This window comes from Bombus vosnesenskii, unplaced genomic scaffold (genome assembly GCF_011952255.1).
Source record: "Bombus vosnesenskii isolate JDL3184/JDL3185 unplaced genomic scaffold, Bvos_JDL3184-5_v1.1 scf7180000013267, whole genome shotgun sequence".
NCBI lineage: Eukaryota > Metazoa > Arthropoda > Insecta > Hymenoptera > Apidae > Bombus > Bombus vosnesenskii.
The window spans coordinates 4,141,208-4,156,635 of NW_022882927.1; the positions used below are offsets into that span (position 1 = coordinate 4,141,208).

Genomic DNA, 15,428 nt, shown 5'->3' on the forward strand with positions numbered 1-15,428 from the left:
GGTTCGATTATGAAGCTCACCGGATGACCAAAAGAAAAACGAGTCTCTGGACAGGGTACACGGCGTGATTGGCCGAAAATCCAATTTCCAGCTTCGTCCCAGGGCACGTGTGATGTCGTTAAGAGCTCGTCGACCCTGTTACCGTCACATCCCGTGACTGCCGAATCACTATTTTTATTTCGAAGGTTTAACAGCCATCAGGAGGCTGTTACACCGCAAGATGGACAAGAAAGATGCTAAATTAAATCTTCCCACCTAGACTGGCTATATGGATTTCCTTATTTTATCAACCGGCAATGGTGCAACACGGAAAGAAGGAAAGAAAAAAAAAGGCAAGAAAAAGTGAGAAGAGTACGACGAGGGAAACAACCTGGAGGCTGCGAGTAAAAAGGGATTGAAGAGCGGCGAACGGGAGAATGTTTTGCCTTTGCAGAGCGTTTCCACGGGTGAAATGATTTCCATAATGCGGCGCACTCACGATGAACAACGAACGAACCCCATCTCACCAGGCAAAAGTGGACGTCTCGGAGCCGACGTTACACCGTTCGCCAACGCGACGAGCAACTCGTTACAAGCTCGTAGTTTCGCGTACACGCGGAGTCCCTTTTGTATCGGAAAGCTCTCCTCCGTCGGGTGAATGTCATCGTGGGCTGGGGCTTACAAAAGCAAGGCAGAATGCAGCTACCGGCCCAATAAGTGTCGTCTCATTGTTGAACCGCGCGAAACCGATGCCGAGCCCTTTCCAGAGAATCGTTCTGCCGTGAATGCGGGACTGCGAATGATCTCTTTTACCAGATGTTACGTGATTAAGCGTTTTGTAGTGCTTCTACGACATCCTAATTTTATAAATGTCGGATCAAGAGTGGGTTCAATTTAAATTGGAACTTGTAACAGGGTGATACATATAACGTAAAGTATTAGAATAAAGTTAAGTTATCTTCGGTTATTATCATTGCTGATATTTATGCAAATTCACGTTTCTACGAATATAATCAGAAAGATGCGACATGGATAGAAAATTGTGTTATGTATTACATATTGTACTAGAATTGGGATATTTCATATATTAAGAGCACTCTGTATACCTTTTCACCTTCAAATTTCCCATAAATGCTGAAAACCCGCAGTTGATTATCCATCTCTGTGATAAAGATAACAATGTGAATATCACAGGGGAGAATCTTCGAGTAGAAGAAGGATGATAATTATGATCTCCAACAAAATCTTGGAAAGTAAATATTCTTTGATAAGGATCATCGTGAAAGAAGAAAGATCTTCGATAAAGATATAGGCAGAAAGAGAGTAAGAAGAAAAGAAGAAGAATTCTTTCCAGTTCAAAAGTTCACTTTCCCTCGATTTTACATATCTCTGTATAAAAACGAAGGACCAATCAGTCGGATGGCGAGAGCCACACGCTCATCCATATTCCAGATAGGAGTTTCAAGAACAGAGTTTATTCTCAACTATCGAACGTGCTTCCCTTGACCTCGCTGAGTCGAGGCCGTACTGGCAGGTCGAGGTTACACGCGCCCAGAGGGGAAGAGGCTAGAATGAGCCGCGGAAATGCCGAAAAACTGAGCAAATAACGAGGAAAGGGTTGCTGCCAGCTGATGAAAAGCGACACGGGTATTCCATGTTAAGCGCGTTCCGCTCTATTTCGTGCGTACACGGCCTTGAAGAGGGCACGCCGTGCATAAAGGGGCTCGCGTCTCCTTCAGGCAATCCCTTTTCAGTTGCTCCGCTGTTCCCGCTGGATACGCTGCAATAGGTCCACCATTAAAAACAAAAAAGGCCCAAGGCAGAAGAGGGGGAAGGTGAGCGAGAGGTGGCGTAGCTTCCGCCACGTGAAAGGGAGGAACGTGGAGAAACGAAACATTACCTAATGCCGTGTTTTCACTGCGAGAACATCGCGCGTTTCACGCACCCCAACGCCAGCAGCCAGCCTACCCGTCTGTCTGTCCTTTGTCGCCCGTTATCCATTGCGTTATCTCCTTCCCTTTCCAGTCTATCTTTTTGTCCGCTTTCGAGGGGTTTCGATTTCCGTGTAATCAACGACGAATCGAGAGATAGACAGATAGAGAAGCAGAGAAAGAGAGAGAGAGAGAGAGAGAGAGACGGAGTGGTTACGCGTTCGATGAAGAGCTTCAGACACGGGAACCGGGGTTAATTGTAAGCTCGTCGGCCAATGTTGCGTACGTTCCTGATCGTTAACGGCGTGAAACGCTCCGCTTCGACTCTCGACTCTGCTGTAACGACTCGACGATCGTCGACACCCGTTCGATGGACTTTTAACTCGACGATGAATACTTTACCGCGAGCTCAAAAGAGTTCGCTTCGACGCCTATCGCCGTGCAGTGAAACTTCACTGGATCACACGGAGCTTCGATGGGTCCTCTTATCGATTCATTCTCGTCGCGAATAACTTTTCGAATTAAAAATCCAACACTTCGAACTCGAACCATACGACAAAGAAACCTTTAAACACGAATGCTTCGTCTAATCAACGACTGTGCCAATTTCCGCAAGGTTCGTTGGTCTCTCAGGCCAACATCGATCATCGTTAACAGTCTCGCCCGGATGAGAAACAGCGTACGGACGGCCCGGCCAATTTTCGTTTCATTTTTTTCTCCGGTCGTTCGTCATGGAACAGGCAATCTTTTTCCGCGTGGAAAACTACAATACGTTTATCGTGAAGCCGCGAAGCTGTACGCGAGACGCACGTGGCACTAGTTGGTACGTGAAGTGGTGCAAGAGGGAGAAATGTAAATAACGATAACTCGATGGCGTGGGCTTTCGGAATTTATCGCGAGAAAATCGAACCTGGTAACGAAATTACGAGAACCGACCATGAGACAGGGGAAAAATGGAGAATGAACCGAGAGTGCGACACGTAATTAAGCAAACGGGGAAAGGCTGGCCATGCGGGAATTCGATAATTATCAAATGGCCAATTAAAATACGGAATTTTCGAGCTTTTTGATGACCCACCCGGAGGGTAGCGTATAAAGAATTTTTAGTGAATGTCATGATCAATTTCAACCCTTTTATGAAATTTCTATGAAACGATAGAAAATATCCAGTTACATTTAATTTATGTTCCTTGATATATGGGGTGTTCTAGATCTTTGCGATATTTTTTGTCAATATATTTCATGAGTATAAATAAAAGAAAGATGTTATACAAACATAGCTGTGATTTTTTCGCAACACGCATTCCGAAGAAGAAGAAGAATAAAAATATATTCTTCTTCTAAAACAAGCGGATTGATGAAGTTGCTTGACATCTGTTTTTATACGAAATCCATTGTTATTTGTGTTTCCTCTGACAAAATCAATATTTGTTTGATATACCTTTTTTCGCAATAAAATACGAGTATACACGAGAGTTTAGTAATATGGAATCGGACGATATTGCAGATTGAAGTCAATAAATGTAATAATATTAAAAAAACATCGACTAATATTCGTTAACGCATAATATATACTTTATAACAGCCCGCTGCACAAATAAAAACGCTATTACGCAAATTGTTGATATTTTATTTCATAACTGCAATATCGAAAAACAAAATAACGTAGAATAATTGAAAAAAATATTACAATGAAATGTTACATATTATTCCCTTGTTATTTTATATTGTTGTTATAATACTTTAATAAAGCTTCAATGTTTGTATAACATACGTTTCGCCCATGAAATATATTAACACGAAGCTTGGCTGATTAAGTCCGGTACATCCAATATAGCGAACAATTTGAATGAAAAATATTTCTGTATGAACAAATGTTTGTTAAAATTAATAATTCCGTGCCGATAGCTGATCTACTTTTGGGGGATGGGCATCACTGGCCTTGGTATTGGTATCCAATGCATGGAATTCCTATGGAACGGATTTCTCGATGGATTTACATGGCAGGTTGCGTGCAGAGGTTCGGGCAGGTCAAGAATATCCCTACAGGTGAAGAACGGATGAATAGTCGAAGCCGACCGCAAGGATCCACACGCGCGTACTGCGTGGTTAATCGAGTGTCAAGGGTCGAGAGGATCTTTAAATTATAGTAACGAAAGGGCCAGTCATTTTTGTCCATTCGTCTTGGACGTTTACGAGCGTTGCACGATACGCTAGAAAGCGGAAGAAGATGCTTGTGGAAGAGAAATCTACTAGTGATTTCCAACTTCGTAAATCAACCACGAAGATACTATCTAGTGCTTAATTATCGCCTTGAAAGCGTCGAGCAAAGTTTTCCACTCGGAATAAAATCCCAATGGAACAGGGATAGCGTTCTTGTATTGTTGATTGATGTATGCAGTTTCATTGTATTTTCAACTATTCTAATACAAGAAGTGCACCAAGATGAACCTCCGTTTCTCATCGAATACTTAAATCGAATAAAGGGAGAATTCTAATCAAAATGCAAACATTATTCTTCTTGTTACAGTTTCAGTCATTTGAGACATCGTTAAAATAAATAAAATTTATTCCTTTTATACGTTTGTTCGAACAATGGAAATAAGAAATAATAAACAAATTATGAAAAATATGTTTCCACATTGAGAAACCAATTTTATCTTTAATATTAAGAAAGCGATACGCAAGAAACGAGTTTCCTCTATTCGTTTGCCAATATGCGATAGATAGAAAATGCAAAACAGGCTCAGGTTAGAGCTGCCTTCTTCGAGAGTGATATTTTCGAAAGGAGATGTGCAAACGTAGCCGAATTCACGAAGCAAGGCCAAAATAATCGAGACAGTGAAATGAAAGGAGGGTCTGAGACGAAGTGAGTCACTTGCCATAAAACACGATCACCCTTCGCGTAACCCTAGGGTACCGTAGATGTTTCGACAATATCCTAGGGCCTAGGGTAGCGTATACCAACCGCGACCCGTAAACGTTTTATCCTGTATCGTTCGAAACTCTTTGAAGGGAGTGGCTTCCTTCGCTGTGCTTTACGAGAGTTCGAGGATGGAAAATTATCGAAAGTTTGCATCGCAGTAAACTCGAAAGCGATCGATAGATTCTATATACATTCTACGTACAGTGGCTCGCGAAAGTACAGAACTTTTTGAAATTTTGTTACAACTATAAAGTGATCGTAACAGTAAAATGTTTAAAACCGAATCCAGAAATGTACATAGAATTTACAAGACATTTATTGCAAACGTACGATTAGCGAAAAATTAGTATATAGCATGAATCCACCAGTCTTAAACACACGATTAGCGCTATAGATGATCTCGCTACGTATCGTAGTTTATTAATATAGCGAATAGTTGACTGTTGGAATACTTTGGTGGGCTTTACGAAACGCTTCTAACAAATATCTTGCAACTTCTAGATACATTTTCGGATCCGTTTCAAACTCTATCGACACAATCGCGATAGTCGTGTCTCTACGATACCAACGAGATTTCAAAATATTTTGTACGACATATCCATAGAAAGTTTGCAAGAATGTTTGGATACCTTCGCAAACCACTCTATACGTACACAGAAATTTCTGCAAGGAAGAAATGCACTGCTCGACTTCTTCGTGAACTACATGGATACACAGAGCAGTCTGATAAATATCCACTATCTTTCACTGATCGACAGTGTAAATTCCGAGCTACTTCGAGAAATTGGAATGTCTTGGATTGAGAAACGAACGTTGCAGAATTCGGAAACTTTGATGGAAACGCGGCTTTATAACTGAGCAACAGGGCAAAACTCGAGCGTTTGATGGCAAAGTACGTAATTGGTCCTTCGACAGTGAGAACGTCTAACACTGAAATCAATAAGTCTTGGTATTTGAACTTTCGCAAAAGCAACCGCGTTCAAACTGTGATAGACTGTGGTAAAGGCGAGCCATGATTACAGCAACGAAACCGAGCAATGTTCGAGTGGTATGAAAAGCAAAAAGAAAAAGAAGAGAGACCAATTTCATCCAATGGTTCTCGTCCGATTACTGCGTAAACGACGTCTGACGTGACTCGGTGATTATTCGATTTAAAATCCGTTGTAAACAATGGCTGCCATAAACCGGCTAGTCACGCGAGCAAATATCGCGATCCCCGTTACGTACCGCCTTTCATTACTTAATCGCTCGTTTGCCTCTCCATCTCGCAGACTTCGAGCAGACTTCGTTTTTCGATAACGAGATTCACCCCTCTTCATTCAGACGGTTCTCTTCTTCTAAGCCGATTTCACCCCGGATCGTTTGATCTTGGCCTTGACTATGGCGTACTCGTGTACCAAACAAGGCACATTTACGCGAAACTGCTTTCCTACCAGACGTCCAAAGGAACTGCGTAAGGCGTAGAACGAAGGTAGGGTTAACCCTAGAAAGACGGAGGTTTCAAGCGTTATGTGAACGACGAAGGGAGAGCCGATTTCGGTCAAAAATATCCTTTAAAAGCAAGCGTTTGACGAACAGACGTTAAACCTGCTTCGATTCGTGAACTTTTACGTTTCAATTTTCTTCTCATTTTAACAAACAAAACAGACTTCTAACATTCGAAGAGAACGTTTAACGTAAAGGTAAAAGCAGGAAACGTGCATATCAATAACAGTTTTTTCGTATCTTGCTCAGAGTCGATATATTTCTTAATATTAGGAAAATGATATCTGTCCAATCAAGGACTCGTAATAAAAACGATCCTTCCCTGTGTTTGCCTTTTTCCAGCAAAGCAAAGGATGCCTTCCCTTTAATCATTCCAGGATTCAAGTTCGACGTAAAAGGAAGAGAAGAGACGATTGCGAGCTACATAGGAGCGAAGCAGAAAAATAAAGATAAGGGAGGAAAGGATGGATTTATTGGGCCGAGAGGACGAGCCCTAAGAATATAAAGTAATGACAATTGTAAAAGACAATTATGTCGGAGTAACGATAGACGTTCCAAGTAAGAGAGAGGGGTGAAAGGAGGCGGAAACAGAGTCGAGTTAAGGGAGAAGAAAACGAGAGACGAGCTAATAGAGAAGACAGAAGTAGAACATAGAGAAAAGTAAAAGGAGAAGACGAGGGAAGAACTGTAGAAAATGGAAAGAGACTCGAGTAAGGATAAAGTGCGAGAGAAAGGGGTGAAAAAGGAAGTCGAAGGTGAAAGGGAGAAGGGACAAGACGCACAGGCAAGTCACGCAAGTATGCACTTGAGCGTTCGGTTTCGTTCGCAATCTCGTGGGCATGCATCCGGCTGGATGCACACCAAGTAGTGCACGAGTTTCGAAAGGGGAGTCCGGTGCTCGGAGATACGGAAGCTTACAAAGCCAACGAGACGTAGCAGGGTGCCTGGGACACACGAATCTCGCCAGGCTAGGGTTAACGAGGCTGTGGAGAACGGACAATAATGAATCTCGAAAAGCAAAGGAAATATTGCTCTCTTGAATTTCGACTAATGGTGGCAGTCGTGTCTCTCCCTCTCTTCAACTTCGTTCCTGTTTAAGTAGAGTTTAGTATTGTTGCGGCGCATTAAAGAAACAGTCCTTCGGACCGTGTGCAAGGTACGTACGAAGCAAAGAATGTTTAGTGTGTTCCGTGCCATAGAAACGAATTTAACCTGAAGCACCCTTCAGTCTGGAGAGTCCGCGGGCTTAATTAAGTCACGTGTGCTTGCGTGGGATGAGTGAGAATCAGAGAAAATTGAGCTACAAAGGGCACCCGAGAGCTTCCTCAATTTAAGGAAAAACCTTTGATGATTCGGTAAATCGACTATGCTCTGTAACGTTTCCTTCTGCTTCGCTAGTAACGACTAACTTTCCAATTTTCCTTGGCTATTTTCGTTCTTCCTTCCAGTCGGACAGACGTCGGTTTCTTGATTATGTTTCAAGAGCTATGGCAATACCATATCGTCGATAACAACAAATTGCTTGAGCTGTTTTTGAAAATACAAGAAATTTGACTTTTACACGACTACATTGCGCTGAATCGAGTTTCATACGAATTTTCATTAATTTTAATTACCACGCCTCGAATTAGTTTTGCATGAAAAGTATTCAGTTAGTTCGCTAAGCTGTCGGTCTACCTGCTTATGCTTTTACGCCACAGGTAACACGAAGGTACGGAATACATTAACAGCAGATTACGTTCCACCAAGATACCACGAAGAATTGAAAGTAGTGGAGAATATTGATTCCACCTCTCCGACGTACGCTCATTTTCACTTGCAATCTCGTGGCGCGGAATTTTCTGCAACTCGACGCGCGGAATAATCTCGCGAGTTATCGATCCGTGAAACTGATTCGCCGAAATAAAAAGAAAAGGGAGAAGAGAAAGCGGAGAAGAAAATCGCGAAGGCGGGTAAAAGACAAGGGCTCAGGAAATTCGTATTCCTATTGCCTATTTCTACGATATATCAACGCGCAGAAAGGGGAAGCGGTAATCGCGAGGTAAGACAAGGGGGAAAACGTTCCGGGGGAGCATTTAGAAGTAGTACAAGTCGAAGGGTGAGAAGCTCTTCGAGAACGAGAGAGCGATCTCTCCGAGGGTAGAGCACGGGAATGGCGAGTTTTACACACAGAGAAACGCGAAAACGTTCCACTCTTTCCACCTTCCTTCTCCGTCTTTTCTTTTTTCCTTTCCTTTCCTCTTCTTCTATTTCCATCTCGGTTCCACCAGGTCGGCTCTCGGTCCCGAGCCCCTCGAATTACAGAAAGCCTTTATTATCGACGCATAGAACGCTCGCTCTGTCTGTGCATACAACGGAAATTGCCTGAGAACGCTCGAATATCATCTTCGCGACGGAGAGTTTAATTGGCTAAAGTCACTTCTGCCCCTCGACAACAGCTGACACCGCAAAGATATGAAAATCGACCGCTCGAAAATAAATGCTTTTTATATTTCATCTTCTCTTTGTTATTTGGTCTTCTTGCACGCTGATTTTTTAGGCTATTATCAAGATGTGGCGATACACGAAGCGCAGTCGCGATAACGATCGAAAACGGTCCGATGAATTATAGTTGCTTAACGAATTAATTCCGCTGGTAATAATTATTGATAGCAAGGAAACCGATGGAGAGGAGGAGGAGATTCTTAACTGCAGGAGATACAGGTGTACAGTTAAAAACAATCGAGGAACTTGTTGCGAACGCATATCGAGGGTCATATCTACGAGATACTATCGGCCGATCGAGCTCGATAAATCTTTCGCGACGCCAATGCACGCCGCTACAAAGCACCGATGCTAACGAGAAGTTGCAATTCGTTCAAAACACAACAAGTAATTGCCAACTTTACCGATGAGCATTTGTGCTTATACTTATATAATAAATTCTTTTAATAGTAGTAAATAAAAACTCACATTCTAGCGCTTCCCGCCAGAATGCATCATGGCGCGAATCTACGTGCAATTAGTTACGACGACAATGGTCTTTTGTTCGGTTGCACGATGCGTGTTACTTTCTTTCCGTACTTCACACGATTTTTACGAAGATATTTTTGCTTATTTACTTTTTTAACAACTCTGGTCTGAGGTGTGAATAGTTACACGATCGCTCGATTTATGACAATAAAAAAGGACGTGGCAAAAATGGAAACGTGGAAGACGAGAATAAGAGGGCACTTCCGGTGGCGCAAGAAATATCAATAGTCTTGAAACGTGGATGTTTTTGTAAGAGCCTATACAAACGCGTCTGCCACGCCACGCATCGCTTGCGTCGAGATAATAAACTAATCGTTCTATTTATTTTATTTTTAAACTCACGATGGAATTATTGCTACTTGCAACATAAGATTATCTTTAGCATACAATAAGTATTAAACGATGAATACTGAAGCTTATTAATAGAATAGTTTTGTGATCTCTGCGAAATGCAACAAGAAACGAAAGTATTCATATAGCAGAGAAATATAGAAATATAAATTATTTTCTACATTATTTCACATATTCAAATATACCTATAACTAACTGTATACTACATATAGTACTATAGGAATAAATATACTCGAGTTAAAATAAAGTTAATTACTTCTATAACTGCAGCAATCTGTATATTATACACTTACATACGTTTGAATATAAAATATTTAATGATACAGAAAATATTCCAATTGTTCGAATACTTTGTGTTTACTGTATACACTTGCACTAAATATCTTACAATCTCTATATACCAAGCCTAATGAAATTTCAAAATGTTTCATGCAACACACATAATATATTAATAAAAGGTATCTACAAGTGTTCGAGTACTTTCGTCAATGATTGTACATAACCACGAACCTATACATAGTATCGTACAATTGTAACGTATAGCATCGTGCAATTGTATCGCGAACGAAACGAAACTTCTGGAACGAAGTTTCTAACCAGACCAGGGTTTGGCTTTTGTCGCGAACGCGAACGGATCCGTGCTTTGACGGAGAAACTCGCTCGCTTTGGCTGGAAAAGAATGCGAATCGCAGGGGTGGTAGTTGGGATCCGAGCGAGGAATTGACGGCTAATTTTCGCTAAAAAGCGTTGAATAGTGGTAGGTCGCAGCGGGAGCAGGGCTTCGAAGAATGGAGGAACACCGGAATGGGGAGAAACGGAAGGAACAGAGGGAAATAGGGAAACGGTTGAATATCGGGGAAACGGTTATGCGTTTAATGAAAAACCGTGTGGCTGCATCGCGTGCACGTTCCCCTGTACTCGCATTATCTTACAAGTTTATTCATCCGGCGGTAGCGAAGAAAACAGTACGCGTTCCCGGTTTAATTCGCAGTATCGCGGCCGCGCTGCATTCAGATTGGCTAATTAATCAAGCTAATAATTAAAAACGTGTGCGTGCCGCGCGCGCCCGAGTCACCCGCCAACTTTTCCATTCGTGTTTGCCAACGAATTGTTTCACGCGGTCCCATAATTCCTACAGTGATCATTTTGTTCTGAAAACTATTATACTTGAATGCTATTCTCGTTGAACAACTTTATTTTCGAACTATACTGTATGCAGCTTTAAAAATGTCTGCAAAGTATCGGTATGTGATAAAGTTTAGGAATGTTTAGATTATTTCATGTTCCGCGGTCCTATGATTTAAAAGACAGAGTATTATAATTTATGCAAATTGTTTCGGCTCACCTGTCGATAAAACCATCTCCGTCGCCGTCGCATGCTTGGAACAGCTTCCTGACGCGTTCCTCGTCGCAGATGGAGCCTGCTTCACTTTCAGCATCCGCGGTTTGTGACATCTTCACTTTTCCTCTTGTTTATCCATTGTAACTAACTATTGGCGCACTATCCAGCTGCTTCGTGTCCATCTTTCTTCAACTGCTTTTCCCTGTCACGTTCAAAAGGTGATGGTCACCTCTATACCGCTGTTCAATTTTCCTTCTAGGAGCCCCGTTACATACTTCAGAACTCGATTCACGCATCGATCACGCACCGATGGTCCGAAGTTCTCGATAACGTTCTCAGGTTCCTGAACTTGCGTCAAATACGTAGGACCAACACGGTGGATCGTTAAGTCACGTGTTGCATCGCGATCTCTCGTTAATCGATCCTGAGATGTAAACTCGAGCTGTCGACCGCCTCCGCGATTACGTTCAGGGAAAAGGTCTACGAACCTCGGTGGAAGCAACAGCTATTTTTAGACCGCTTAAAATACGTAGATTCCCTTGTTCCACAAGATTTTGTTGATACATAGTGCATAAACAGATCGACTAGATAAGCCATTCTCTCGCGAATGTATTTTCAGCGCACGAATTTTACGGAGATTTTACAACGCGAAATCGTGTGGGCGTTCGTCTTGTCACTGGATCGTCAAAAAGGGTGAGACAGTTGCGTTTTTTCCGGTGTGGCTGTGCACGCACGAGAACCTGTGTCCGCCGTTTCCAGTGTCACCGAGTCACTAACCCTAACCTCAAAACCGGACCCGAGACTCACCCACCCTCGCGAGCCGTACAGCGGCAATAAAAACTATCGATTGAGCGTTCCGCGGTCAAAAAACTTTGACATCTCGCGCCATCTTGAAATTTTCGAGCACGACGAAAACAAAGATGGCGGTCGCCGAACCGGGAGCCGGCAAGCGGAATGTTCTAGTTCCGTCGTCAGATGTCGTCACTAGAGGCGCCAAATTTATCGCTCCTAAATACGTAAGTCGTATGAAATATTGAAAATAAATTATCTTTATTATCAGTATCGTTGAACAAAAATACAACTAAAATGTTTTGTACATATAATGGTAACTTAAGTATATAAGTTGTGGATATTAATACGTATTCGTAGGATAATTTTGTTTAAGATTTTAGCTTCTCAGCCAGGGTAGGCACAAGTTTTTTGAGTTTGCCAGCGTCGTGACTGAATGCCCACATTATACATCGAGTATGTTCTTCGCTTGGAAAACCACGAAGTTCTTCGTCTGTCTCGAACCATTGAATATTCTTTTCTTTGATTCGGTCTACTAGACTTCGTAAATTCTTATTCCTTTCTATGTCCCAAGTAACACTCGAGTCTGGTACTTGAACGTTCCTCAGCTTCTTGTAATCTCCCTCCACTTCCTCATACGCTCTGTAGGATACACCGAAGAATGTTGCAATATATATTTTTACCATAAATAATATTCTATTCCCTAATAATAACGATATAGCATATATTAATAATAATTAGATTACGGATATTTACGCATATTCATATTTTTATGAATATAATGGAATTTGGAATTGTTTTATCTATTAAATATCGTAAAAAGTACTGTACCTTCTATACTTCTTATACATTTCTTTATATTATACGCATTCTGTGCATTTTTGCACCTTTTCCCATAAACACGTACAAATCCGTAGTCTAACAATAATTATACATGTATATATATATATATAGATAATAAAAAATGTACTTACTTAAGAAATCCATTGTCTTCGATTTTGTATCTGTCGGCCAACGGCTTGAAGGCTTGCACCAAGTCAATGGGTAAATAATTGAAGTTCTCCTTAGCTCGGCCATTCACGTTATAATCCGTGATCCAATTCTCGAACACTTCCACGGCTTCCTTCATGTTCTTGATCTTTTGCTCGTCCTTTGTGCACGATATCACCCGCTCAGCCCTTTTCACCAGGCCAGTGATCGCATGATACTGATAACTTACGTCCCTGCCCTCCAACGATTCTATACTCAACAAAGCTTTCTCCTTATCTTTGAAACTGAGTCCGCTTTCCTCCTTTTCAGTCTTCTCTTCTTCAGATGAATGTTTCGCTACCTTTTTTTTAGGTTCGTTGTCCTCCTCCTCTTCGTTGCTGGACGAACTGCTGTATCTTCTTTTCACGCTTTTACCCTTGTCATCTTTATCAACCTCCATGTCTTCGTTATTCTCAGATGGAAATTTTTCTTCCACCTGGGTCATGAGTTTCTTCAACTTGGTCGGTTCTGGACTATAGCCCAGCAAGATGCACTGAACGTGTTCCTTGGTTGGGAGTCCCCGGAAGAGACCCACATCGGTCTCGTACCATTGCATGTGCTTCTGTTTGATCTTATCGATGATCTCCTTCAACCTTCGATTCCTTTCGATGTCCCAAGTGGTCTCTCCGCTTGGAATTTTAACAGCACGCAGACCTTTGTAATCGCCTTTCTCCTTCTTGTACGCGCTGAAAATTCAGAAACACGTGAAATACAGAAATAGATCTATACCGAATACCTAGATATTGAATGAATCAAAAAAATATTGAAGTAAACGCAAGTAAATGATCACGTGTAATATTGACATTAAATTAAGGAAACACACCAATGACCTCTTTCTTGGATCATACTTGATCACAATAATTTACTTTACGGTACTTAATGTTAAAACATACACATATTTTATTTTTGCTTAATATTGTATGGTTTTTGATAAAATTGATCATTAGTTATTTTCACCGCGTTAAATGTAAAACGCTAAACAATCTAAAAGATACTTTAAAAATAAGCGTTCTATTGCAACGGTGCCAGTAATAAACAAGAAGGTAGTAAACAACGTAATAAAACTGAAAACTGCTAATATTCGGTACCTTGAATTACACCTAGATTCTGGTGTAATCGAAATGGTGTAAAATCAATTGGAATCACGTTGAAACAAAGCTACACCGAATCAAATTAACTTTCGAGAACTAATTCGTATTGCGCTAAGTGAAAAAATAATCGGTCATTGAATTTGAAAAGACTCGCTGAAAGAACTATACTTGCGAAGAAAATGTTGATATTTACTTGTAGAATTCCTCCTCCAGAACATCGTACTCTTTGGCAAGATTCCTGAAGCCTTTTATAGTCTCGATTGGCAAATAAGCAAGGTTTTCTTTGCTGCGATTGTTCTCCTTGTAATCAGTCAACCAATCCTCGAACACTTTCAAAGCCTCGCGAAGATTGGTCAGCTTCTCCTCGTCTCTGGTGATCTGCAGCGTCCGTTTCGAGCGACTCACGAAACTAGAGATCACGTGGTACTGATAACTGATATCACGACCTTCCAAAGCCTTCAGCGTGTCCAAGGCCTTCTGCTTGTCCTTGAAGCCCATCGCAGACTCTTCCGGTTCCGTGGATTTGCTTCGGCCCATTGCTGAAAATCGACACGTTCATCGTCCTCTATATACGTACGTATAATCGAGCGAGATCGCGTGCAACGCGTGGCAGGCACGTGAGACGCGACGCAAATTCACGCGATCGATTGAACGGTATGGCCAATCATTAGGTATGGCAAACAGAGGCGGAGAAACACTCGACGAGAGTCTGACGCCAGCATGTCAGTTTTATCGTTGACGTAATTATTGGTTTATGGAAGGATCGATACAAGCCGGACTATGGTCGAAATTGTATATTTTTGCAAACTGCAATTTGAACGCCGCGCTTTTTTTGTCGATCCAAATAGCAGCGTCGAAATAGCACCGCTTAAAAAATAGCTGGCATATCGTCCAGACTATTCGATAAAAAACAACGCGATGAGAAAACTTCGCGGTTTTCGTCGATCCAAATAACAGGGTGGAAACAGCGACGGTTAGAGAATAGATCACGTGTGATCGATAGTATCAGATAAAAGATAACGAGATAAGAAAACTTCGACAGACACTTACCAAAACTATGCAGGCGATATCAATTTCCTTTGGTGTGCAATTAATCTGATCGGATCAATGACACTGTTCCTAACACGACGATAGACCGTATCACGTAGTAGTTGCAAGAAACCGAATGGACTTTTAGATTCTAACGTTGAAACTGCGCGACTGACAGTGGCAGACAGATTTACCGGGACCCGGCTTTGGTCGGCGATGTTCACCAACGATACAACTGCTCACGGATGAACAAGGATAGACGATTTGCGAGTCGGCGGAAAAGAGAGGGGCCGACATAAACATATCTACTATGTGTCACAGCCCGAAATACGCAGCCGACCTCAGTCCGTAGTCTTTGGTTTGCGTCACTAACTGCTAATACAACGGCGAAAAGAAGGATCGACATGGAAAGTCTCTGCGCACGATCACGTACGATTCGTCTGTGTGTAACTCATGCTCGCATA

General features: G+C 41.8%; 2 protein-coding genes across 2 annotated transcripts in view; both read right to left on the reverse strand.

The window, feature by feature from the left end:
* LOC117230887 (colorectal mutant cancer protein) overlaps window positions 1-11,880 on the reverse strand; it is a 58,794-nt gene extending 46,914 nt beyond the window's left edge. The window contains exons 1-2 of the mRNA XM_033488783.1: window positions 11,334-11,880; window positions 11,030-11,228 (exon numbers count right to left, since the gene is read on the reverse strand). Coding sequence (XP_033344674.1) covers window positions 11,030-11,139 — 110 coding nt within the window. The 5' untranslated portion in view covers window positions 11,140-11,228; window positions 11,334-11,880. The remainder of the gene's footprint in view (window positions 1-11,029; window positions 11,229-11,333) is intronic.
* A 177-nt stretch (window positions 11,881-12,057) lies between these two features.
* Window positions 12,058-15,314, reverse strand: LOC117230889. Its single transcript, XM_033488794.1, has 4 exons — window positions 14,986-15,314; window positions 14,129-14,474; window positions 12,790-13,530; window positions 12,058-12,457 (listed from the first exon to the last, which is right to left on the reverse strand). Exons 2-4 carry the CDS (start codon window positions 14,470-14,472, stop codon window positions 12,187-12,189), a joined length of 1,356 nt encoding a protein of 451 aa, XP_033344685.1. The 5' UTR covers window positions 14,473-14,474; window positions 14,986-15,314; the 3' UTR covers window positions 12,058-12,186.
* Window positions 15,315-15,428: the final 114 nt, after the last annotated feature.